Source organism: Aethina tumida, chromosome 2 (assembly GCF_024364675.1).
Source record: "Aethina tumida isolate Nest 87 chromosome 2, icAetTumi1.1, whole genome shotgun sequence".
NCBI lineage: Eukaryota > Metazoa > Arthropoda > Insecta > Coleoptera > Nitidulidae > Aethina > Aethina tumida.
The window spans coordinates 34,117,861-34,144,715 of record NC_065436.1 but is presented as its reverse complement, the minus strand read 5'-3'; the positions used below and the strand labels follow the sequence as shown (position 1 = coordinate 34,144,715).

General features: G+C 27.3%; 2 protein-coding genes across 2 annotated transcripts; one reads left to right on the top strand and one right to left on the bottom strand.

The window, feature by feature from the left end:
• The first annotated feature begins 1,302 nt into the window (after window positions 1-1,302).
• Window positions 1,303-26,742, top strand: LOC109600928 (uncharacterized). The gene is made up of 3 exons (XM_020017114.2): window positions 1,303-1,398; window positions 23,532-23,765; window positions 26,417-26,742. Exons 2-3 carry the CDS (start codon window positions 23,533-23,535, stop codon window positions 26,511-26,513), a joined length of 330 nt encoding a protein of 109 aa, XP_019872673.1. The 5' UTR covers window positions 1,303-1,398; window position 23,532; the 3' UTR covers window positions 26,514-26,742.
• Window positions 21,125-21,789, bottom strand: LOC109600927 (ATP synthase-coupling factor 6, mitochondrial). The gene is made up of 2 exons (XM_020017113.2): window positions 21,514-21,789; window positions 21,125-21,462 (listed from the first exon to the last, which is right to left on the bottom strand). The coding sequence occupies exons 1-2, from the start codon at window positions 21,657-21,659 to the stop codon at window positions 21,174-21,176; spliced, it is 435 nt and encodes a 144-aa protein (XP_019872672.1). The 5' UTR covers window positions 21,660-21,789; the 3' UTR covers window positions 21,125-21,173.
• Window positions 26,743-26,855: the final 113 nt, after the last annotated feature.

Below are 26,855 nucleotides of genomic sequence, written 5' to 3'. Positions count from 1 at the left end.
AAGTAACAAAGCTGTATCGATTAAATTGCCAAATGTTACAGAAAATATCAAAAGCTTCAAATATCATATTTGACAATTATTTGATAGGGTCTTTCCAATCTATTGCCAAGGGCTATCTAATAATAAAAACGAACCACACATATAGAAATATAAATTCAACTTGTTAATGAAATTTGTTAATAATAAAACGTAAAACCTAATTTAGTATATATTTTTTACTTTTTTCACATTACATTCCAAAAATTTTGGTATGAGGATATTTATTATTAATAACACCTCAAACCTTTTTATAAAAATGGAAATAAAACGGACATTCAACATTTCATATTTCACATTAATTTCTAAATAACTCCTTCCACACAAACGTCATAAACTTGGAAATGTGACCGTCATAAAATTGTTTATTACAAGCATATATTTCAATTAAATCGTCTTCGAAATTGACAATAATCGTTACTCCAAATGCATTAATTAATCATAAATTAATGTGCGTATGTTTAAAATGATTTATTAAAAATTCACGCATTGTTTTGTCTAAACAGAACGTGCGAAACAATTCGGCCCTTGACATGCGAATACATCAAGCGTCATTGTTGGGATTGATGCTGAAAATGCGGATTAATCACACCGTTAAAAACTATGTCGCATTTTATGCTTTGCAATTTATCTGATGGTACGAAGTTTTATTAGTTCTTATTAATGGTAATGCAAGTTATAAAAAGGTTTTCCTTGTTTTAAACCGACGTTCATTATTGTTGAATACGAAAATCTAGAAATAACATTATTTTAAAAGGAGTTGTTTAAGAAATGATTAAAAGTGTAGGAGTACTAATAATTTGTTTTTCCTTAATTTGAGTGGCTTAAATATACCAATTGCCGGAGACTTTAAATAAAAACGAGCAAAATAAATCTAATATTCATAAAGTTCCACTTTTAAACGTACTAATTGAGTCAAATTAATAATCTCGTGTTTTCTTAATATTTTCTCGGTATTTCAAACGTTCATTTCAAGAAGTGGATGCCCAAAATAGATATTCGAAATAATTTTTTTTTATCTCGGTACAAACCCGATAAAACTTCGCCGCACTCAGCTATATTAAAAAGCGGAATCCTCCGGATTGAAGTTAAACGTTTAACAATAAGGAATAAAATAAAAAAGGCGGCGCGTAAATAAATGAGGGGGGAGGGGTGTGTACGGTTATTAGTTGTCGGCGAAGGGGGGCCACTGTTACGGGGGTGGCCGAATGTGGGAAGTGATAGCGGCTACTCCTTCTGATTATTTCGCATGATTTGGGGCGCATGTTCAACAGGCGATGCCGCCGCTCTTTACTACACGCGAACCCCCGCGAAACTTTGTTGTACATTCATACAGTTGCAGAACTGTCAAGCTCAGAAGAGGTGAGTTCAATGTTTGGTCGCATGTTATCCGTTCTCTTACACCACTATTTTATTTATTTATTTTTGTTAACACCAATATTTGCAGTTCGTATGTTATTAAAAGAATTTTTTTCTAAATTTTAAAAATTCTTAAAATTAAAAAAAAAAATTTAAATTGTGACATTTTTGTATTTTGCCTAAAAATAAATAATGTTGTTAATATTCCCATAAATTAGTTCATTTTTTATATATTATGTTTTAAATTAATGTTTAAATGATTAAATTTTTCAAATTAGTTATGTAAAAAATATGTTGGATTAGTTTTTTATTATTAATATCTACAGTAATTATTCAACTATTCTAAGAAATGTATTTAACAATTTAAAATTAAACTTATTTTTTATAGACTAAAATTTTATTTTTTTAGAACAGTGTTATTATTTATTGTTAATGAATTATATTCTAATTAAGTAAATATTTTTCAATATTCCCAATTATTTATTTATTCACAGCAATTTATAAAATACATCGATTTTTTTAAAAATAGTAATTTTTATTTAAATTATACATAAACATTTAAAATATGTTTTATTAAAATAAAAACTGTTATTTTAATGGTATTGTTTGTATTTGTAATACAAATATAAAATATGCTTTAAATTCTTGAAAAAATAAATATTTTAAAACAAAAGCAAAAACTGTTTTATTATTATTAAGTATCCATTATATATTTTATACATTTTATATATTTTAAAAATAATTTAATTAAATATTTTAAAAATATTCAGATATATTTATGTCGGAATTCAAGAAAACAATATTTCGTTGAAAATTAATTATTTCAAGACTATTTTAATATTAAAAATTATGAAATTAAGTTTATAATAACATTTATAATTCTTTCTTATAATTTTCAATTTCATATATTTCTGTTTTCTATCATTTTAGTTTATTTTAAATTTAAAATAATTAAAATCTTTAAATTTATTTTATATTAACAATATAAATAAATAAAACATTTGTTTGTTATAATCAAATAAATCAAAGGTCCATATTATTCAATATTTGAAAATTTGAAAGCTATTAATAATAATTTGATTATATTTTAATTATTTAATCAATTATGTACACATTAATGAATTTTACTAAGAAATTAAATATTGGTACTGCCTTTTTACATTTTACAGTTAACATTACTATTTCTTAGTATACTTATTAGAAATCGGAAAAATTATTTGAATAAATAGAATTTGATAATAATTGATAAATTTAACCAAAATTGTACTGGACAAATATTTTTTATTTAATATTTGCAATTGTACAAAATATATTTATTATAGTAATAATAAAATATATTGTGCATATATTTCAGTTTTATTTTTCAGTTTTTTAAAATTATTTTTTTTGAACTTTTATATTTCAAAAACATAATTTTAGTATTAAATATTATAATTAATTATGATTAATATGATATTTTAGAATTTTATAACATTAATTATTATTTAAATTTTACTCATGTTTTTGTGAAAAAAATTATTTGTTTTTAAAAATAAAATAATTTAATAATTTAAAACATTCGCCTTTTTTTTATTTTTTTTTTTTAATTTTTTAATATACATGTATGTGCAAAAAATGTAGTTTTTAATTTAATTTTATTTACAAATATAAAAACTTTTGAACTCATATTAATTATATGAATATTAGTTAATATGTTTATAATTTATTTAAATTCATTTACAATTATATTTTAAATTATATTTAATTACTTAATAACTAATTGAATGAACTAATACTATATTAAAATACCATTTTTCTAATTGGAATAACAAATTTATTTTTAAGAAAAAAAAATCTAAATACATTTGTATATTTAAATTAATGCATGAAATTAAAAACGATATGTATACTTACCTCATATCAGAATGAGAACTATAGTATTATATAATAAAACAAGGAGTCAAAAGTAAAACAACAAAATAAAATACCTAGGTTTTTAATGATTTATTAGTATTTAGTAGTATATTCACTCTATTTTATTACTTCTTAACATCTTGTTTTCATGGAAGAAACAAGGTTATCAATGTCTTGCTTATAAACAGAATTCTATAGATTTTTATGGGGTTTAGATCGGGACTTTGGGCTGGTCACTTCATAAGATTTACATTATTGGAAGCAAAAAAGTCTTTTGCAACATTGGCTATATGCGTCGGATCATTATCGTGTTGGAACATCAACGACAAAGACATATTATGCTCAACTTACGCATGCATACAATGTGATGGATGTCTAAAAATTTAAATCTATTCATTATTATATTTATTTTTACTAATGGTCACATTCTAAATCCGAAAAATTATCCCCACACCATTATTCCTACAGCCACATGATTAATTGTTCTCTTGGTGTACTTAGGGTCAAACATTTTGTTGACTGGACGTATAATCCATCGAATTCCATCTGAAGAAAATAAATTAAATTTACTTTCATCAGAAAACAATACGGTTTTCTATTTTTTGTTCAAGCTAGTTTAAGAGCTTCAATGTAAAATGGAGTTTTGCAGCTCTATTTAGCCTACGTCTTATGGTACTAACAGATAGATACCTCCAAATGTGATTTATTTAGTCTTTAGATCTTCGGCAGTTGTATTCAGATGCTCTTACAATCCTCCGATCGTCAGTATTGTTGGTTTTTCTCGGTCGTCCAGGTTTAGGACAGTTTTTCTAGTATTAGAAATAAGAATTGTTCTTGACACAATACTTCGATTTAAATTTAATTACGAAGTTGTGCCGTTTTGTTTTCTTCATTTAAATTTTACATATTTCTTGTTTTAGGTAAATGTCTTAATATAATGAAATTTAACTACCTACGCAATTTGAAGTTCTCAAATAACTCGTCAACATTATCAAACTTGCATTATTAGGATATTAATTTAATGTATTAAATTAATATCTGAAACTAGGCAATAATGAAAACTTGCATTATTAATATAATATGCTATAATTATTAGTGATTAAAAAGGTATGAAACATCCTGAGTATAATACTTTAAATAAACGTTTATTTTCCGTTAACAACCTTAATTATGCAAACTTAAACAAGAATAAATATTATTCTTTTGTTAAAATTTAATAATTATTTGTTTTTACTATTACAACAAACTTCGCCGTGACAATTCTAGTTGCACAAACAATGTAAAACATACGTATGTTGTTGCATAAGTTACTTTCAAAAACTAAAGCGTTTCAAACAAAAGTGCAGACTAAGGAAAGGAGACGTTCTGAAGTTTCTCATACGCATTTACGTTATACGGAATTACTATTAGTTTTGGCGAAATATAATAATAGGAAGAATATCTGTAGATAAGAAATTTCTTTACCTTTTTTCGTATACTTTTGTCCGGACAATTAGAATTTATTAAGCCGTCAAACATAATTAAACAAAAGAAATTTAATTAGAGACTTTCCAATTGGAAGTGCAATAATTTTCTGTCTGATTTCTGCTTTAAATAGCACTCTCAGTGATTAATTAAAAAGATAAGCCTTTTGGAAAAAAGCTTATGATCGACTGAAGTGGCTTATTAATATCAGATTAATCTTGTCCACATCGAAAGAAAACGCGGAAAAGGGGGAAAGATTGAATAAGTACTCGATACGACTTCTTGCACTAACGAAAAATAAAACAAAACAACCACATTAATGGCAGGATGATTAATTTCTATCGTGTTTGTTCCGAAATATGTATTCAAATTAGAAAAGGTCTTCAAGACGTAATGTATATAGACACACGATTTTGAGATGGGGCTTCTGATAACCTATAAATCTTGCGTAAACAATGCTTGCGAATATTAACTTTAAATTGAATTTATTTTCAATTTACTCAATTTTTTGTACCTTCGGTGCATGTTTATTTAATGTTTTATGTTTATTTTAGTCTAGTTCTAATATTTTAATAAAATGTAAATGAAACGTCGTTTATAAAAATATTTAATCGATTTTAAAACTGTTTCATACGTTCGTCAAATGAATCGAAATCAATAGCACTAAATTTTTTAGTGTAACGTCATTCAGTTGTCAATTTCTGCAATAACAAACAAAAAAATGATCCAAATCAATACAAATATAACAGGATGTAGAATAATCCTGATTGAATTTCAACGTAATATTTATGTGTATTTTGCTTTAGTTAAAAATAACTGTCATTTTAATAAAGAAAAACAGTAAAATATTAGTTTAAATTAAATCGTATTATTTTACTATTTTAAAAAAGTAGATGCAGGATAACAAAATTAAATTTTTCTATCAGATAAAATGGGTAAATTTTAATAAATTATGTCACAAAGGATATTCATATTAGGTTATTTATAGTTCATAAATTTCTTAACATCTTGAACATTTTGCAGCAAAAAGGTCACGAAGCAAAGGGATTTTTTGGGTGAACATGGGAACAATATCCAGTTTCAAAAACTATCGTGGGTGCTCCGGAAAATCAAACATCAAACGGAGCAAATTAATTGACTTTATGCAATGTGGATATTAAAATTTTCTTGTATCACAGCGTGAAAAATTGTTGGAAATTGTTAAATAACCCATAAAATTGAACTATTGACCTAGTTTCTAGTAACAAGAAAATCCTTTGTAATAAAGAAAGAATAATAATAGAATCTAATAAACTTTATTTTATTATTTATGGTTCAAATATTTCTGGACACAAATCAAAGGGTTTCTTGGCTATGAGAACAATATTCACTGTGAAAAAGCAGTGTAGATGATCCATGCAATGAATTGGGATAAATTAATTAACTTTTTGAGAAATTAACTAACTTTTTGAGATATTTAAATTTGTTTATATCGAAACATTAAAAAATAGTGGAAACTTTTATTCAAGTGATACTAAGAACTGATAAGTGTTGTCGAATTTCAAATAAATTCATTTTAATAAAGAATAAAACTAAAATATTATTGTAAGGTAATTGAATTAATTTTTATTCAAAAAATAAATACCCAATATAATAAATTTTTTTTTGACAGATAAATTTTACGTTTGTTAGATATAATATTTCAAAGAATATTTATAGATATTGTGTTATTTATGGATCATAAATTTCTCGACAACTTGAGGAACACTTTCTGGTAGAAAGCACACAAAGCAAAGGGTCTTTTGGCTGCGGGAACAACAGTCAGTTACGAAAAATAGATGCTTCAGCCGACGAAAAATCAAACAGAATGAATTAATTTACTTTGTAAAATGTAGTTATTTAAATTTTCTTGTTGAAAATTTTATAGTAGTGATAAAATTGAACTATTGGCCAAGTTTTTAATATGAAAAAAACTAAATTTAATAAAGAAAAATACTAAAATAATATTGAAGCTAATTGTATTATTTTTTTGTTCATAAAATAAATACAATAGTGGTCAATAATATTACAACTTTCTAAAATAGTATATTTTAGTCATAATTTTTTTATTTAATGTGAATTGGTATTAGTATTGTCGTTTTATACAATAACTGGACACAGATATTGAAACATTAATTTTCAAAAGGCTCTTTAATGATTAAATCCGTGTTATTTAGTTTAACAGTAATACTTTGTATAATATTTTTTTCGTTTTCCAATGTTGGCCTCCCTCTATGACACAGACTAACAGATCACTTTCTAAATATACGAAGTCTATGTTCCTTCAAACTGCTTGAATTGCTGTGATGGGTTTATTTAAAATTTTTATGTTGAATTTGAGACAAAACATCGATGTAATTATTTAATGAATAAAATTAGATTTACTAGTTGCATAGTTGGCACAAAAATAACAATAAACATTACAGTAAACCTCATGTTTTTAACAAATTTTAGTAAGTACCAGTAGTTACGGCCACTACAGTACATAATAGTAATATGATATAAAAAATTAATTTTTTTGTCTTATAAATTTTACTTCATGTTTCAAAAAATTTTTATAGATATTGTAATATTAATATTTCATAATTTTTAAAATTTTCTATTATCTCTTCTATCTTAAAAATTGTTAAGAACTTTTATTTAGTCATAAAAAACTCATTTTAATAAAGAATAAATATTATTTTAATGTAATTAAATTTTTCCAAAAAACGAGATAATCTATTACTATCGCATGTAGAGCAACTTTAAAAAATTTCATTTGGCTTGATAAGAGTTTATGTTTAAATATCCATATTATTGTCAGTTATGCAGTATGTTTGATAACAACAATACGGCAATATAATTGTTTATTAGTGGTTTAATTAGATATTAACTAATATTTGAAAAAAGCGTCAAGGGTCAAAAGTGGAACAACAATAAAATAAAACAATCTTATATTTAGCTTTCCTTTATTTAATATTTAGTAGCTTGTCCATTATCTTTAATAACTTATAAACATGTTTTTCCACTGAGTTCAATGTAAATCGTTTGATAATTCTTTTCATTGATTTTGAACTTCTTCGTAGAGTTTATTCAAATATGCCAATCTGTTTGCATGGATCACTTTCATCCCAAAGGTTTTTTTCAATTGGATTGAGATCTGGGCTTTGTGCTCGCTAAGACGTATTCCTTGAGAAACGAACCATTCTTTAACAAACTTAGACGTGTGTTTGGGATCGTTATCGTGCAGGAAGGTAAACTCATGATACCTTCGGGTAATGATTCTCCGAAATGTCACAATAAACGAAACGATCCATTATCACGTCTATATTAACCAGCGGCCCCATGCCAAACCCAGGAAAACATCCCCAAACCATAACGCCTTCTCCACCATGTTTCACAGTGAGTCTAGAGTCCTTGGAATTATACTTTTCAATAATTGGTCTTCTTATCCAAGAAATGCCACACGGTTTAAGTAATTGGAACCGACTTCCTTGCTGATTTTCTACCATGGAGACCAGCTTCTTTTAGTCTTCGACAGACTAACTTCGTTTATTTTTTATTTATGCACTGAATTTTTAATTCTGTCCACGGCTCTGTTAGTCTTGCTTTTTTCTACCACTTTTGGGAACACCTTCCAGTGTGTTCCTTCTGTTAAAATTGGAAATCGTTCATGAAATGATCGATTTCTTTAAATTTACGCTGCTCTTCACCATTCCGGAACTTTTCTAAATTGTGTTGTTTAATTTGTATCAATAAATGGAACGATGTTGGCAACAGAAATAAATTTTAAAATCAGTTGTATTGAATATACGGTTTGGGTGCTTTACTTATGAATCCTACTCGAAATAGTTATATAAAACCTATAAAAGTTTTTTCCGTCAGATAAAAGATGTTTAATTAAGTTTACAAAGAATGTTCATAGATATTGTGTTATTTATGATTCATAAATTTCTCGACAACCTGAAGAAAAGAAACAAAGCAAAGGGTTTTTTCAGTTATGGAAACAATATCCAATCAGTCTCATTGCTGCCAGTGCCCCAGACGAAGAAAAATCAATTATGATGAATTAATTTTCTTTGTATAATATATACAATTAAATGTTCTTGTGCCTCAGCCTTAAAAATTGTTGGAAACTGTTGTTGAAGAGGTAAAATTGATCCATTAACCGAGTTTCTAGAAACAACACGGAAACTTGCCTCACAGTTGCAAAGTTAACACATAGAAGGTTTGCACTATTAATACGAAATAATATTTTGGTTTCACTGTTAAAAATGTGTTATTATTCACGTTCAGGGAGTAAAGAACAGCTCGCGGGTACGAATGACATACTTATAACTGTTGAACCTGAATAAAATTGTTAATTATTAACCTTTGTGCATTTTCCGAGTTTGTTACGTGTGATCCCTTAAAGGTATTCCAGCACATAACATAATAATGCATAAGTAGGTAACGGTGTTATTTCAGGCAGACCGCATAAAATATTCCCACATCACTGGTATTATTCCTTTTCCAGGAATAATCCTGTTTGTTACTCGGATGTATTTTTTTTAAGGAAACGAATATGCTTCGACGTGGCTTTGTTGCTTTAAATTGGAAATTCATTGGTCACATGGAAAATATTTTTTTTCTTTTTGTTTCATGTAAATATACATATTCAATTCCACGTGCAGCTTTCGCATTATTACTAAAAATGGATGTATGCATATGCATACGTCTCCAAATTGTATTTTACAACGGCAGTCAACGGAAACCAGAGAAGCAAGAAACCGAATAAAAATAAAATTTATGGAGGCAAGATAAATCGATCCATTTTAATATGTATAAACAAGCATTAGAGCATTGAAAAGCTTCGCGATGGTTCGAACGCTCAATTTTCAGCTGGACCAAACGTTAAAGCACCAAATGATTACCTATTATCGGATTTGTTCTGCGTTTTAACCAACAATCGATATGATTTTTGTGGTGGAATGTTCGGTTTGAAAATACATCAAATCTGTTGCATTAACTATAAAAATAAAACCTGAAAATTGTTTACAACTAATTAAAACAATTGAAAATTTGTTTCACATGCCTGCCACAGCAAATATTTAACGCTCCATATGAAACTTCGCCTCCGGAGATTTCTCGTAACATTCAAAAATAATTTTAGCTTAACTACATCAGCTTTCGTGCATATTATCTCCAACGATATTGGAAAATATGGCCCATAAAATGATTATTTTGTTGAAAATTTCTCGGTTTACACACTTTTTAAAATTGTACCAAAAGGTGTAGGTTTAGAGCATTATAAAAATTACAAAATCATTCGGTGATTTCCATACATAAAACTAAAACGGATAATCCAATTTCAGATTTAATGGAATGTATTGTTGGCAAAAAAACAGCAGTTTTATGGATGGAACGAAATAAAAACGACGTTTAAACGTAAAAAGTCACTTATTTTCTGTATGACTATAATTTTTTGTTCTAATAACTGTAAAAACAAAACATAAACTTGGGAGTTGAGCGTCACATCAATTTTATTGTGGTTGAAGTTAAACAATTGACATTAAAAGGCTTAAGTTCTAATAGGAAACCTAGAACAGAAAATAACTTAATTTTGGCAGACTTTCGAATTAGGTAAATCGACTAGATTTCCATATAAATGGGAATAGATAAGTGGCATTCCATACATCCAAAAGAATACTAACTGAATTAGTGAAACCCTCTTTCACCTTATCTTTTCAATTTCATGAGTTCCCAGATAAAAATTTTTACTTCGTTAATATTTCACTCCAATCAAATTATTACAATCCGTTTCGTCATGTACAAATATAGTTTCCGATTTTCATAAAATATTTACATAATTTCATTACGACCTCTAATCATCCACTTGGATGTAACTTCGACATTAGCTGATTCGATGCGTAACAAATTTTGCGGGAAAGTTGCTTCGAAAATATTTGACAAACACACTCACACACACACACACACACACACACATCGTTCATGATAAACTCGCTGGCAATTCTTCGGGGATCTCTGTAAGTGACTTCGGTATTTGCATGGGGGAAGAATCGTTCCCTAATGACACACGTAACTAGCTCTTAAACCACCACGAAACTCACATGTCGAGATTTTTTCAGAACACGAAACATATTTTTTTCCGTTTCGCATCGAGTTATGCGACGTCCGGCATAAAATTAATTATAATGACGTGAACTTTGGATCCGTAAGATTTGTTTTGGGACTGAAAAGTTCGCACCTTCAACCCTCATAATTGCATGTGTCAACAAAGTTGAATTTCATGTGCAACCCGTGCAAATCAAATTGTGCACAGGGTGTTACAAATTGGTTGTCTTTGGATGTTGCGAATATTTTCAGAGCAGATGGAGAACTAACTTGAGTGACCTTAAATGTTGAATGCTCTGAATTGAATTTAAACATCTATGACTGGTTTTGGAGATATTTACGAAAATTTACTTTATGTTTTCATCTTGAACAAACTCTAAAAACAGCCTACAAGCTTTTTTATATAGTATAAAATACTCACTAAAAATATTTCTACTTATAATTTTGAGATGTGTTTTATTTTAAATTTAAAATGTCTGGAAAAAATCAAACTTTATAAAAATATACAATTTCTTATATATTCAATTATTTTTTCCTTCCTCCGATACTTCTAGTAACTTTGGAGATATTTAATATTGTTGTCTATGAAACAAAAAGGACATAATTATTTAATTTATTTATTTGATCAAGGCTAGAAGGATTCTTCAGACATTTTTTACGTAATATCAGATACTTACCTAAAAATATATCTACTTGAAATTTCTAGATATATGTGTAACTTTTACATTTCAATCTAAAAGCATAATTGAATTCGACTGTCTAAAAAAATCACAGTTTCCAATTATCTTTATCTAAGATATAACGATATTTCTAGTAAATTTAGAGATATTTATATATTTATACTGTGTTTTTTTTCAGGAATCCTTTACGTAATATCAGATACCTTAAAAATATATTTACTTAAAATTCGATATATAGGTGATATGATATAACATCAAGTTTTCCAATAGTAATTATTCTTATATATGGAGACATTTAATTAGTGTCTATGAAACAAAGAGAACATAACTGGTTATTTAATTTATTTATTTGACAAACGGTAAAATAATTTTTCAGGCATTTTTTACATAGTTTTAGACATATGTGCAAATTTTTAATCTGAAATGTAACGCATAATTGAATACGTCTTTAAAATTTAAAATGTCTGGAAAAATCAAATTTTAGAGTCGAATTCAATAAATATCTGAAAATGACCAAGCTTTCCAAAAATATATAATTTTTTATCTTTATCTAAGATATAACTATGTTTACAGTCAATTTTGACTATACTGTATATAAAACAAAGAGGACATTTTTTTCAGCCATTTTTTAATTTAAACGAAAAATATAATTGAATTTGTCTTTGAAAAAATATATAATTTGGTATTTATTTAATTATCTTTTCAAAGCTATATTTGATATTTCTGGTAAATTTCTATGTAATTAATATTATTGTTTATAATGATGATAATTTATTTTTGATAAATGCTAAAAAGTTTGTTTTGTGTAATATAAGTTATTTATCTACAAAAATATATGTCCTTATAATTTTGAGATATGTAATTAATAACTAAAAAATAAGCTGTTCCAGTCTGGAAATAATTCTTAACAGTCAAAGACAACCAATTTGGGGCACTCCGCACCTTTGAATTCAGAAACACATACAGTTGATGTATTAAAAATGTTCAGCGCAAAAATACAAAATACTCTACATAAAGTTATAAATGTTGAACTGGGATAAAAGTGACTTTAATGTGAGTACTTTTATGGCGCGATTATTTTCACCTCTTAGATATTCGGTCTTTACCTTTATGGCTCTCAACACCACTCCTGCTTACACGTGATGAAAATCCAAATTATACATAAACTGTGCTCCCGACCCGTATTTAAAAAATACTTAAGTAAACAGTTTTCACCCTGTTCGATGGGGTTGTTCCGCCTACAAAATTAATTTCTGACTGTTTGAATTCTATGAACGACAGAAACAATTCGACACCTACTCAATCGGATTAATCGAAGATAGGTATTTGTGTTGGGCCTGTTGTGCTAACGCAGGTGTTAATTACCCTTAATTAACCGACACGTATTAGTCCGTTTTCGAATCGACGACCTGAAAAATTCCACGTGTGGAAACGTACTAAAATTGTTCCTTAAAATTAATGGACGTCATTGTTTAACAGTTTCTGGCATCAAAATGGAGGCAGGGCCTTTTTCTCCATGTGTGTGACATTATAAAAGGTGTTTACAAACAAAATACGTGGGGGTTTCTATAAATATATCCGCGATCTTTTAAATTATAGGTCACTTATTATTAGTCGACTGTAAATTTATTGTACAAGTGACAATTAAAAATATATTATCATGTTAATTTAAACACTTTTTGCAATTAATTAACAAAGTGCAATAAAATTGTTGTTAATTAATAACAAGATTACATCGTGGTCATGTTATGGGGAATTGATCAACCCTTTTTATGACCTACATAAATAAATTTTCTTTGTGAATTATAATTGTGAAGATACAATTCCCTTAACGACACGTAATTTGATATTACTCAAGTGTTTTGAAAAATTATTATTTACTTTAACTTAATGCTTTTCATCTTAATTCATTGTAAATTAGCTCGTTTTATATTACGTTATAAAAGCAAAAAAAAAAAAACATTTTTTTTAATGTGTAGGCAAGTGCAATTAAGAATGATCAACAATAGTTTGTATCAAAGTGTACCGCATCTGATTTCTGATTCGTTACTCAAATACAAAGTCTCTTTGTGGAGTGTGTCGAGTCTTAAACAAGAAGGATTTAACCAAACAGTAAATTCGAATTTGTTGCCATAAGTTTTATGCCAACAAAACTTTTCTAATATCGCACACTAATTTTTAATTAAAACCCGCTTAAAATCCTCGATAGTGTTAATTTATTATTTACCATTTCCTCCCTTTTGTTTCAAACTTGTTTTATCGATTTGTGTAGTTATATTAGAATGGTGAATAATACTTGTTTTGTACAAATCATTGTGGATGAATTCGACTAATGAATTTCATAACTGAAAGTTCCTTAACAAAGTTTTCAAAGTCAATAAAGTGATGAGAGAATTCGTACTTCCACCTCATGAAATACACAATAATATAAAATTTGCAAACAAATGATTCGTTCAATGTAATAAATACGGTCGTGAGACTAAATGTATGTAAATTATTAATTTGATTGGCAAGTTGAAACGTTATCGGTTACAATCGGATGTAGAATATCGATTTTCAATACGTGACACCAGCATGACACGGAATTTTGTCTTTAAAAATTCAAACTTAAACTAACTACTGTTTTTTTATTGTTATTGTTATATTATTTTGTTATACGTTATTTAGTGGATACTCATTCATGTTATTTGGTACTTCATTGTCTTTATTTAGGTTTTCATTAAATTGTTTTACTGATACCAACATAATCTAACATAGTATTAATTTACTATTAAATTAAATTAAATTTAGGTTCGTCACTAAAATCTATTCGTCCCCCTTGTTCTGTGTTCTAGTATGTGATTCTAAGCTAGTCAAAATTAGACTTTCACATTTTTATTATAACGCAGAATTCATCTTTTTGATCTGGAATCAAACGAACCCCTTTCCACTAACCATGTTCTCACAGTATTTGAACTAATTTCAGCTAGTCCGATTTCCTTCAGGTTGGCTTTATTCTCAGTTAACGATAATAATGGATTGTTCTTTGATATTAGTATTATCCTGTTAAGTTAATAATTAATTAACTTGATTATTCGATATTCTTCATTCATGTAGACAGTGAAAACCCATGAAAAATGATTGATTCTTTGTAATTTTTATTGTATAGGTAGCATCTTTAAATAATATCTCCTTCCTGAAAAAAGAAAACAAAAAATCAATTTAAGTGGATATTTGAAAATGGTCTTCAAAAACTATATTGTACAAAGAGAAGGTAAACAAAAACAAGCAACAACATGTTGCTACAAAATAAATAGCAATTAAAAGTAATTGGTATGCAATGTTCCAATTAAATCACTTTCATTTCGATTTTCACGTTCAAATAAGATACGAATTTTTTTCTCCTCATTTATTTGGTTTTCTTCTCAGAACATGTGGATGATTAAGGTGAAATGTTTCACTGAAGAACTGAAATGGAAACGAGATATATAAGCTTCAGGCTGATTTCTTATACAAGAGACTCTTACAGATAAAAAATATATAAAATCGTATACTAAATTTTCGTTTATTTTTATTTTCACCTTTTCATTTTTTATACAATTGGTTGTAACTGAAAAATCGTTCAACTAAAAGTGACTGAAAATGGTTAAAAATTATATAAAATTTGAATTTTCAGCATCCTTGACTTGGTTGCTTGTCTTTAGTCAAAATGAATTAGATACCGAAAATTTAATCATTTAACTATATGGTTTTCTTTTCAGAAAATGTGGGTGACCAAAGTAATGAACGAGGTAAAAGGTTTCACTGAATAACTGAAATGGAAAGAAAATTTTTATATGATATTTCATGTTCCACACACCGGGATTACCTTAAAAATGTATACAATAAAATGTGTATATGTTTGCTATATACATTGACATGGATTCAATTGTTTTCAAGTTTCAAAACATACTCCAAAGTTATATTTATCTAAAAACATATGGCTTAAGATTACAATTAAAATAGTTATAAACTTGATTTAAAAGTTTAATTAAATTAGAGAATTGTTCAGCTTTCTGGATTAATCAAAATCCAATTTCTATATGTAGATTTCCGCCGTTTTTAGATCCATTTGTATGAAAAATCAACAATGTGACATCAAATATGCGATGTATAAAATCACTTTATGGATTAACATTACACCGTAATAGAATAATTAATACTCTGTTAGTTATTCATTTACATTTAAATTATTAAGTTGAAGTTGACTGGTTAAGTGCTGGGGCTTCAGAAAACGTATCCTACACAGTTTCTCGGGTACAGATTTAATTAAAATATAATATTACGTGTTTTAAATCGTCCGGAAAGCTAGTATTAACGTAAGAGATTTAATAATAATTGCATACGTTTAAATTTACATGTATTTTAACACGCGAAACGTTAATAAGACCGTGACAAATCCAAACTTGTTGATTATTCGACGTAGGTGTCCGTTCTCAAAATCCTTTTCACGTTGGCTGCATGTTTTTTATCGTACTAAATTGTGTTCTTTCAAGCCGTGCTTAAATGCGGAAATGGAAAGTTCACCGTGGAAAGAATTTAATTTAATACAAAAATAATCGGGACTCCGTTCTCACATTGGGTCCATTTATTGGTTCGCCTCGAGGCGAAGCTACAATATTTGTAGTCACATCCAATATGTCTTACGAAATTCTAATTACACATTATTTACTCACCTACCGTCTCCGAAATCTTCGGTGGCGATTTGTCAATAATTCGCCGTCTAATTGTAAAACTTTGTGCACACATGAAGTTTCATTAATCCAACTGTATTCGATTCGTTTTCATCCGCATAGATTTAATTATTTAACGTTGCCATTCAACTTGAATATATTTACTTTTGGGTTTTAATAGGGAATTTAATAAACTTCGATTCCGTCTATTATTAGGCTTGTCAAAAGACAGGAAGCTTACCAATAAATACCACAACACTTTCTCAGAAACTGGATGTGCATTGCGACACGTTTCGGACGAAATGCCGCAGGATATTAATGTTCTGATTTAATCGGAAACGGGGCCAGTTAATTAAGTGATACATATTCGATTTATAATAAATATGTGCGAACAACGTCAATTCGAAATGTTTATTTCAAACTGAATGAACACAAAATAAAACGGGTGTGAAATAAAAATTTACAGGTTAAATTTCTAGAGATCTTTAAAGTTAAGTTAGGTATTAATTCACTGAAAACTGAAATTCTTTAATATTACTGAATTTATATAAATTTATATTTTTTTATAATTTAATTAGACCTTTTAGACTAATTATGAAACATTTGAGTTCTTTTGATAACTTAAATTATCCTTATTTAAATTGATTTCATTATTAATTTATTCAACTTGATTAAGTCTAAAATTTAAGATATAATATAATATTTTATTATATTATAATGTTTAAATTTCGTAATATTTTTATACTTATATTTTTTTATTATTTTAATTTTTTATTTTCTTTTCATTACATGTTACTTAATTCTAAATTATTAAGAATAAATATTTTATAAATTAAATTTTTAAATTAGCTTTTTTTTGTTTGTTTTATTCAATTTGTAATACACTATCAAGTTTATTAAATTCTATAATTTAATTTTTAAAGGTGTTTCTAAAATTAGTTTAGATCCTTTAAAATTTTGTTATTATTAGAAATTTTTTAAACTCTTTAGGTAATATTAATTCATTGAAAGTGTCTTTAAATTTAGAATTAAATATATTTAAATTCTTTATTATTATTTTGATTAGGGAAAATATATATTTCATATACTTCTTCTGGAGACAAATTTATCAAATATACTTTTTGTTTCATTTTCTTTAAATGTCTACTTTTTTAATTTATATTAACTTTTCAACTTCTTTATTTCTAACATTTTTTTATATTAACAGTTTTCATTGTTAATATATATCATATATTTTTAAAATATTTTATGCTTTACATGTTTTTATTTTTTAAATTTCAAATTAGATTTTTATTTATGTGTATTAAATACTATATTTTATGTTGTATAAATATTATATAAATTATTAGATATATTAGACTTGAATTTTTTAGAATTTTATACTATTTTATTAAATTAAAATTTAATTAATTATTTACGTTTATTACGTTTTCTGTAATAAATTATGTTAAATGTTAAAAAAAATAAATTTTCTATTTTTAAAAGTTTTATATTCTTTAAATTTAGAATTAGAAGTTTTATTAGAATTCTTTTAAATTCTTGATTTTTTTTATTTTATTATATATTTCTTTATTTTATTAATTTTCTTATTTACAATTTATTAGGTATATAGACATTTTTATTAGATTATATTGTTTAAATTTCTGTATAGATTTTTCATTAAATTTCATTTGAATATTTTTTAAATTCTTTAATATTTTGTTTTTTTATATATCTATTTGTCTATACTATAAAAACTGAAAATTGATTTTAAAATTTTTTGACTTAATATTTCTATAATTTTTATATTTTGGGGCTCTACCTGATTGTTTAACAAATTAAAATAATCATAATTTTTCAACTTATAAATTCTTGAAGCTAGACATAAATAATAAAATAAAAATTCAAAATTTACATAAATAGTAAAATTGTAATTTATGCGCTACACAACCATTATACAAATGAGTAAAGAATATTGAGTGCACACGCTTCGTTCTTGATTAAAAATGCGATGGAGTGAAACTGAAAAATAAGCCAGTCTAAAACAACTAATAAAACCGTATTACAAAAATAGTGAACAAACTTTGCAGAAACCCTTAGTTTTTAAACTGCGTTTCATATATTTAATGTCTGGTATAGAAAACAACAGCCGTTTTGCAAGGGGCAAAGCAAATTAAAAACGAAACACAACGCCCTTGTCATCTATTTTAATATAACACCGAAACGATCTTTACTATGCTAATTTAATTGTTCTCCCGCGAATTGTAGGTGTACGCAACTAATTAAAAAAATAATCTGATATAATTGATTTAGTGTAATCGTTATAATTATATTAATATGAAAATTAGACCCAAATTAATTTGTATTGCGATAAAATGCGATAAAATAAATTCCGGGGGCTAAAAGGATTTAATTAAAAAGACTCTTTTGGTTTAATTAGTATAAAAATTTGTTTTAAAACGATTGTGATCGAAAACACAAAAAGAAACAATACAATAAATTTAATTAGCAGAGCGGAAGAATACTATAAAATCGCAGTCAACTAAGTTAAATGAGAAAATCGACGCAATTAAATGAATGCAAACCTCTTTGACATTGACACCCCGGTGTAACAAGATATAAAATATAAAATGTCTGGTGTTTTGTCATATCTAATGGTGCACATTTTAATAAACCATTAAATTTTGAAATTTTTATCTGTGCACAACGTATAAAAAACAGTAAAAATATAGAAATTTTCTTATAATATTTTTATGATAATTTAAGTGTACTAAATGCGAAAATCGCATTCTTTTTTCATTCTATTCACCACATTATGGTGACCATTAGTAAGTTGGTGAAAGTCAATAAAAAAATAAATAAGAAATTTAAATAATTTGAAAAATGTAAAATAAAGAAATTTAATTTAAGACATCCAAACAATTTAAAGAATTTTAAAAATAAAATAAAAAATATACTTGACAAATTTAAGTCTTCCAAAGTCTAAAAACAAATAAAAATTTTAAAAAAAACTGCAAAAAATTTAAATAAACTGTGAAAATAAAACAAAAAATATATTTGATAAATTTATGTATTCAAATCTAAAAACTAATAAACTTTGGAAAATATATAATAAATATTGTTTAAATATTGGAAAAACCTAAAGAACTACAAAAATTTAAATAAACTTCAAAATTTATATAATGTAAACAATGAAATATTGTAAATAGTAACTAATACTAATAATTAAATAAATAAAAGATCAAACAATCTGAATATTTTGAAAATAAATTCAAAGTAGAAAGAATATAAAGAATTTAAGGCACCAAAACAACCTAAATGATTTTGAAAATAAAATAAGAAATATATTTGATAAAATTATATCTTCAAAATCCAAATACAAATAAACTTTGGAAAACATGAAAGAATTAAATTTAATAAAATGGATATAATAAAAATTGTTTAAATATTGGAAAAACCAGAAGAACTACAAAAATATAAATAAACTTCAAAATTTATATTATGTAAATAATGAAATAAATGTGTAACTAATAATTAAATAAATTAAAAAAGCACAAAAATATAAAGAATTAAAGTCATCCAAATAATTTGAAAAATTTTGATAGTAAATTAAAAAAGCACCAAAGACAAGGAATTTAAGGTAAATTGTCTAAAAAATTTTAGAAATAAAATATTCAAATAATAATAATAGTAATCAAATCTAATTTAAATATTAACAATATAAAGAAGGAAAACAATGTATCGAACGATTATTATTTAAAATATAGATAGATATCATATATTATTTTTACAGCTTTAACTTAACTAACAAAACCATTTCAAAGAAAAAACCGTTTTAGCCGTTCAACATTTTCAGTTTTTTACAATATTAAACGTCTCCATTTCAGTAATGTTTTTATATATTTACGACATCCATAATTTTATTTTCGTATGTTTATAGATAAATATAAAATGAAAATGCTTTTTTTGATAAATTGCGTGGGTATAAAATTCTTGGTTGGCGGAAAACAGTGACGGCAGAATTGCAGATAAACGCATTATGCCCACAATGTAGGTATTAAAGGGCCGGTGAAGCAGTGTGATGCCATAGTGTCTTATCTGCTCTCAAGTTTAATGTCATAACAAGCATCGGATAATCCGTTTTCGATTCAGACGCACAATACATTTCGTCCAATATCACTGATAATGGACCACGTAATAGATTCGTGTATCCGATTAGTTAATGCCAAAAATTCACCACTAACCGCTTTTATATTGGGTTACCGGGTGTTTTCATCAGTTTGAGGATATTATCTTTCACAACTGGTTGCTGTGAATATTGTAAAATCGATGTTGGTTGTGATGTGGCATTAAATTGTAACGTTTATTTGTTTTAAAGTATTAAATTGTCACATTTAAAACAATTAAACTGCAACAAAACAACATAATGATAATATTTCTTTTCGACATAAAACTGAAATTTACACTGGGACATAAAGTCGAAATAAAACCTGACAATAAAATAATGTTTGAACAACTTTTTGACACTAATTTCATAAAGCGTTTCCTCAGCACTTCCACAACATAAAAATGGATTCCCCACACATTAGATTATGTGTGGAAAGTGCTGCATTTCTTTTATTGTCCTTTGTAGGTAACAATGTTACAAATCTTTTCATCTCCATGTCTTAAACGATAATCGCAGGGAACCTCGGAAAGACGTCAAAAAATTACAAGATTATCTTGTAATAACATTTCTTGTACTCCGCGTAGTTTTATTCGGAAGTGCAAAGTTAGAGTTAAATGATTTACGTCCAAGCCTTAAATAATTATACCCTTGAAACGTAACTTTCTTAGTTTTGATTTATGGTCGCGAAACTTTTTCCGCCTTCACTATAGTTTTAACCCCAAACACCCCCACAAACACCTACATGTGGTTATTTTTGTTTTTAATAGAAAAACTAACGAATACAATAACAGTTCATTTCTTTTTCTCATCTTTCCCGCCTTTCTCGCCTTTCTCGGTTTTGGCGCCTTTATCGCCTTTATCGCCTTTCTCGTCGTCTTTGATTTCAGTTATGTCCCTTACTTTCGGCATGGCCTCCTTGGGTTCTTCCTCGACGACGGGATCAATTTTCGGTTCGGTCCATTCAAAGCTCGGGAACTTGGTCATGTCCTCGTTGGGCGCGCGTTCGAATGTCTTGTCGACTTTTTCCAGTTCCTGCTGAAGCATTTTGGTTATCTCTTCCGACGGTTCCAGCAGTTCCCCTCTTAATAAGATCAATTTTACAAAAAAACGATTTGTGTTGTTTTTAACTTACTTGGATTTTTCGTTGTACTCCCTGATTTTGTCGACGAACAATTGTTGAATCGGATCAGTGGCTTGGCAGAAATTAGCAGCGACTCTCATTTTTGTACATTTGGACAAGAGTAAATTGAAATCTTTGTAAACGTTTAAAGAATTCATTTAAGAGCTGGTAAAAATCAATTAATTCGAGTAAAATTATTTCGTTTTGACAGTGACACGGTTTTGCTTGATGTTTTCGATATTGTTGTTGCCAATTTTTTGGCAGATTTGAACGAAATCATACGCTATATTTCCGTAAAAAGTAACCTGTGTAAGTTGAGACATTCAGATATCAAACGGTTGTTTTATACCGGAAATATCACTTATTGAATGTCAGCCGGAAAATTATACTTCAAAGGACGAGCTACGTCCTGAATATTTTCAGGAATAAACTACAAGACGATGTAGTTGTCTACTTGATTTCAGCCTGCTTGGATACTATATTCCTCCTTTATTAAATTACATCACAATAGTATTATTTATACTTGACATATTTCCATAAATTGAATGATTATTGGGGATTTTTCGTGTGTGACGCAGTTAAATAAATTGATTGATTATTTAATATTTGTATTCCAAATCGTATATTTTTATCGTAAAAGAGAAAATATGAAGGTATATGCTAATAACCAACGTTTAATCGGATTTGTATACAGAATGTTAATTAATAATTCTGAAATTGAAAGATAACACTTCGTAAACCATTACATGGACACAGTTTAGTACACATTGTAAATTTCAATGACCCTTATTGTTTAGTGAAAGTGACACAGGATTAAAGTTTTGAGGAAATTTAATTCTAACATTATTTATTATAAAACCATATGCCAGGAGTGATATAACTGAAAAATCTTTTTAACTTGAAAAATGTAAAGAATCTGACGTATAACGGATATTATTTTTATTATTAGTATTAAAAAAATCTTTAAAGACTCTAAGGATTAAAAAACAAATGATCTTAAAAAATTCAACGATTTAAAAAGATAATAATTGGACGAATCTAAGAAATATTTTATTACTTACAAAATTAAAATATAAAATAATCTAATATTTCACAAAATCAAACTACAAAATAAACTAGAGAAGCAAATTTAGAGAATTAAAAATACTAATAATCAAAATTTTTATTGAAGTTATGAATACTAAATAAATAATATTTAAAATATTATAAATATAAAAATCTAAGGAATTTAATGAATTTAAAGTTCTCTGAAAAAAAGGATTTTAAAAATTTTAAAAGATTTTAAGAACTTAAAATATAAGTAGTTTAAAATAATCTAATAATTAAAATGCAATTGATCTACAAATTTTAAGCTAAGAAGTATAAATAGTACTAATAATAATTTAGAGTAATTCTTCACTATTACATTCAATTCTTCTTTTAGAAGCGGAGCGGATCTTTTTTTTTGTTACAGTAATTCATCATATTTATCAACGATTCAATAACGTTATTGTCATAGAAAAAGCGTTAATAATCATAGATAAATCGCAAGTCGTGAAAGATAAAAGCCCAACGAACACGAACACATCTTATTCCCATGTGATCCTGTTCGTCCAGTAATAAATCGAAATTTTGTGCGTTCGCACAGACGATATCGTGCAATGATAAATGAGTTTTAAGCTTACACGCCATCAAAATACTAGTCAATAATGCGAATGTACACCGTGTTTGTTGTTACCTTTTGCTTCTGCCAATTTTCAACTGTTTAATATCATAATTGCATTGATTTGGTAATGGAATAACGAGCTGCAGACGCAAATATACTATTACATCATTAAAATATTGCTCCCATCGAATATGGAAATGGTCTGAATAAAATTGACTTTTTAAAACTTTTCTTCGATAAGATTAAACATCCTTTAAGTGTTTAAGTACTTTATAGAATATGTAAAGCAGTTTTGTAACTATAGAAATTACCCGACGATAAATGTCTAATCTTATACCTAAGTTCAAAAAACTTCCTAACAACAGTCATTTTTGTTTTGTTGCAGTATGGCGTTCCATCATGCATCGATATTTTTCGCATTGATATTCCTATGGTTAATATTAGCAAGTGGAAATGCCTCCCCCTCCAGAAGTCAATCGTTAAGGTCGATACGAACGATCAAACAACGAGCGTTCAAAGATATGGACCTATTAGTTGCAAGGGGTTATGGCAAAAGAATGCCTTTGTCGACGGCGAGATCATATGGCAAGAGAGCGGTTAACATGGACAACGTCAACAAGTATGTAAATTAAAAATATCCGTTTTTTTATTATTTAGATTTAAGTTTATCATATTTTACTATTTTCTCTGTTCATCCTTTGACACAAAAAATAATTTGTGTCTCTAAATCGAAGCAATAAAAATAAATATTTACATACATGTTTTCCCAACTTTCAATATGTTTTGATGTAAACACAAAAAAAAAAAGAAAAGGATATCATAAACCGTCTGTCGGATTCGAAATTAAATTCCACACGTTCATTACAAATTTATTGATATATGTTAAACTATTATAAAAGAAGTAGAATGCAACATTGCGTGATTACAATGCATGTATAACAATTAGTTTTTAGCCAGTTCATTGCACACATAACAGTAAACTAATTAATCTAAAAAACTACTCGAATAATTAACCATTGACATGATCTAAATGCAAACAAAATGTAAGTTACCGGAAAAAGTAATTTACGTTTTTGGTCCATGACTTATTTAAAGAAATTTTTATAATTTAAACATATTTATAATTAACTTTGTACATTTATTCATGCTTTTTCTAACTATACTATTTTTTCCCACATGTATTTTTTTTGGTTAAAAATGTGTTCAAGTAATAAAATTTATACAGATTTGCTTTATTAGTTCAAAAATCGGCTTGATGATGAACAAAGTCGTCCTGAAACTTGTACCAACAACACAAAAAGTTGGGAAAATGGATTCCTTAAATTAGGACGAGTTTCTTTAGTCAATAAGAGATGTTTTGCTTCTTCATGACAACGTACGACCACATTAGATTCTAAAAATAAATTTGTACCTCTTGTTTATTTTGATATACAACTTTTTACGCAATATACGGTTTAATTCCGAAAAAGTTAAGACTGAGGTTCATTTATACTCCAATTCCTCTCACCCATGAACTCTTCTCGTGGCATGAATTTACTTCTAAAACTTTGGCAAAAAGTGATTGATTACAATGATGATCATTCTGTTGAATAAACTTGTTAAACGTTAAAGGCGTAAATTACTTTCTCCAGTACCTAATATTAAAATTGGAGCGTTTAATTGTGTCGCACCTGTTGATTAAATCGCCAATCAAAATCTAATGTTGGGAACTCAAAGGTGCCGATTTACATATTGGTATTGCCGGCTACTTACCATTAGCAAAATTAGGTCCTGTTCAGAAACTGTGATTAACAAATGAATAATCATTATGGAATGCCGATTAATATTTAGACGGTCAATTTCCTTTATGACTGAGGTCCGAAACACTTTGCGATTATGGCTTTCAGGCATATTACAGCTTCGAACTAATTAATAAGTTCGTCAAACAAAAATTTCAACCTAACCGAAGGACGCAACAAATATTAATTTGAACGAAATATAATATACAAACAAACCTCAAACAAATTGTATGCATATTTGCATATCTCCCGTGAGTTGACTTTTAATTAATTGTCAATTAGGCCAGTAAAACCCTTGGCGACTCTAAAATCATGTAAATTATTGAAAAATATTTAATTAAAGAAAAACTGGCAATGTAAAACACCGAATGTTGATTAATTTGATTAGTGCAAATGTGTTTATATGGAATGGTAATAATACATCATTTTCATTAGTTTTGTCAATGTATTACCAAGCGAAATTTTATTCATTAATCTTACGACATAATGATAGACCTAAAGTTTCTGTTTTAATTATACGTTTGAACTTTCCATTTGATTAGTTCATCGGAATTCCTCGAATCGTGCATCAACTGCAACACATTTAAAATGGTTTTATTCAAAATTAATTGTGCCTGTAAATCAAATGAATATTCGCTGTTTTTTTATTATTTTTTTAGGTTGAATCGATGTTAATAGAAATATCTGCGGTTCAAGTAATAAATTAACTGGAAAAACATAAAACCAATGATTTTTAAATCAAGTTATTTGCATTTTTTGACTGGGATATGTTTTTAACCGTTTCATTTAATTGGATTCAATCCTAAATTTATTTAACGTTAATCACAAACGTATTTATGGCAATTTATATTAGCGGCAGTATATATATTTTATTTTTGTATCTCACACAAACTAAAAATACATTCTATTTAGTAAATATGGACTATTACAGTGAACTGAAAAGAACGATTATAAAATAACAACTGTGACCTTTTATATTAAATTGGTAAAACTTACCAAAGAATAACCAACAATTGTTTTAATGAAGGTATTTGAAACTTTCCCCGAACTAATTTAGTCAATTTTTCTGCTCCATTCATTATTAAAAATGTTGGACTTCATCGAAAATAAAACTTCCAAAGTACTGAAGTGCCAATATGAACCAATTAACTACCACTCTTGTTCGTATATGCGATTAAAGAGCGTAAAAATTCGAATCTTTGATTTTTAATTGGGCGAAAAACTATTTCGCACCACTCCCTTTGCACCAGTAAATCGTGTAGTGTGAAATTGCTGCTGTAGAGCAATGCAAATTACGTTTATTTAGTGAATTACTTACTGTCCGGGTAAATTTACTAAACGGAACGAATCACTTGCACAGCACATAAACAAACACCTTCAAAGGACCGATGCGAGTCTGTGCGTCTGTTGTACATTCCCGTTTTAATGAATAAATTAATGGGATCAATTGAATAATAATAACCTAATTAAATGTTTTTTAAAATGTTTTCAGTTTTCTTCTGGAATGGTTGGAACTAGAGTCACGTATGCGGAACATGGGTTACCCGAGGAGTATTCGCAAAGAGGAGGACATAATAATACCAGAATGACTTATCCATTAGGTCTCTTCAATAATTCTTATTATTGTGATCAATTCGTCAGTGTTGTACCCCCTAAACTTATGTACAATTCAATTATAAATTGTAATGTTATTAAAAATTATTCTTAGGATAAATATTCTAGAGTCTGTTTAATTTGTGTTGTTTCTTGTGTTTGCATAAAGACTATGTATATTTTAATCAAATTAGTACCTAAATAAATGAAGTTATTAAACGCGCAGTTTTCTTGTTCGACTTAATTATTTTGTGCTTTCAACAAAATATCAAACTATGGAAACTAATTTTGTCTATAAGGTAAAGTAAACAAGGTGCTGTTATTATAAAATACAGCTT

Bases quoted from the DNA above. Each gene is read 5' to 3' on its own strand.
- LOC109600928 (XM_020017114.2), top strand. From the start codon at position 23,533: ATGGCGTTCCATCATGCATCGATATTTTTCGCATTGATATTCCTATGG. The intron at 23,766-26,416 runs GTATGTAAATTA...AAATGTTTTCAG, and splicing joins AACATGGACAACGTCAACAA to TTTTCTTCTGGAATGGTTGG.
- LOC109600927 (XM_020017113.2), bottom strand. From the start codon at position 21,659: ATGAATTCTTTAAACGTTTACAAAGATTTCAATTTACTCTTGTCCAAA. The intron at 21,463-21,513 runs GTAAGTTAAAAA...GATCTTATTAAG, and splicing joins GAGTACAACGAAAAATCCAA to AGGGGAACTGCTGGAACCGT.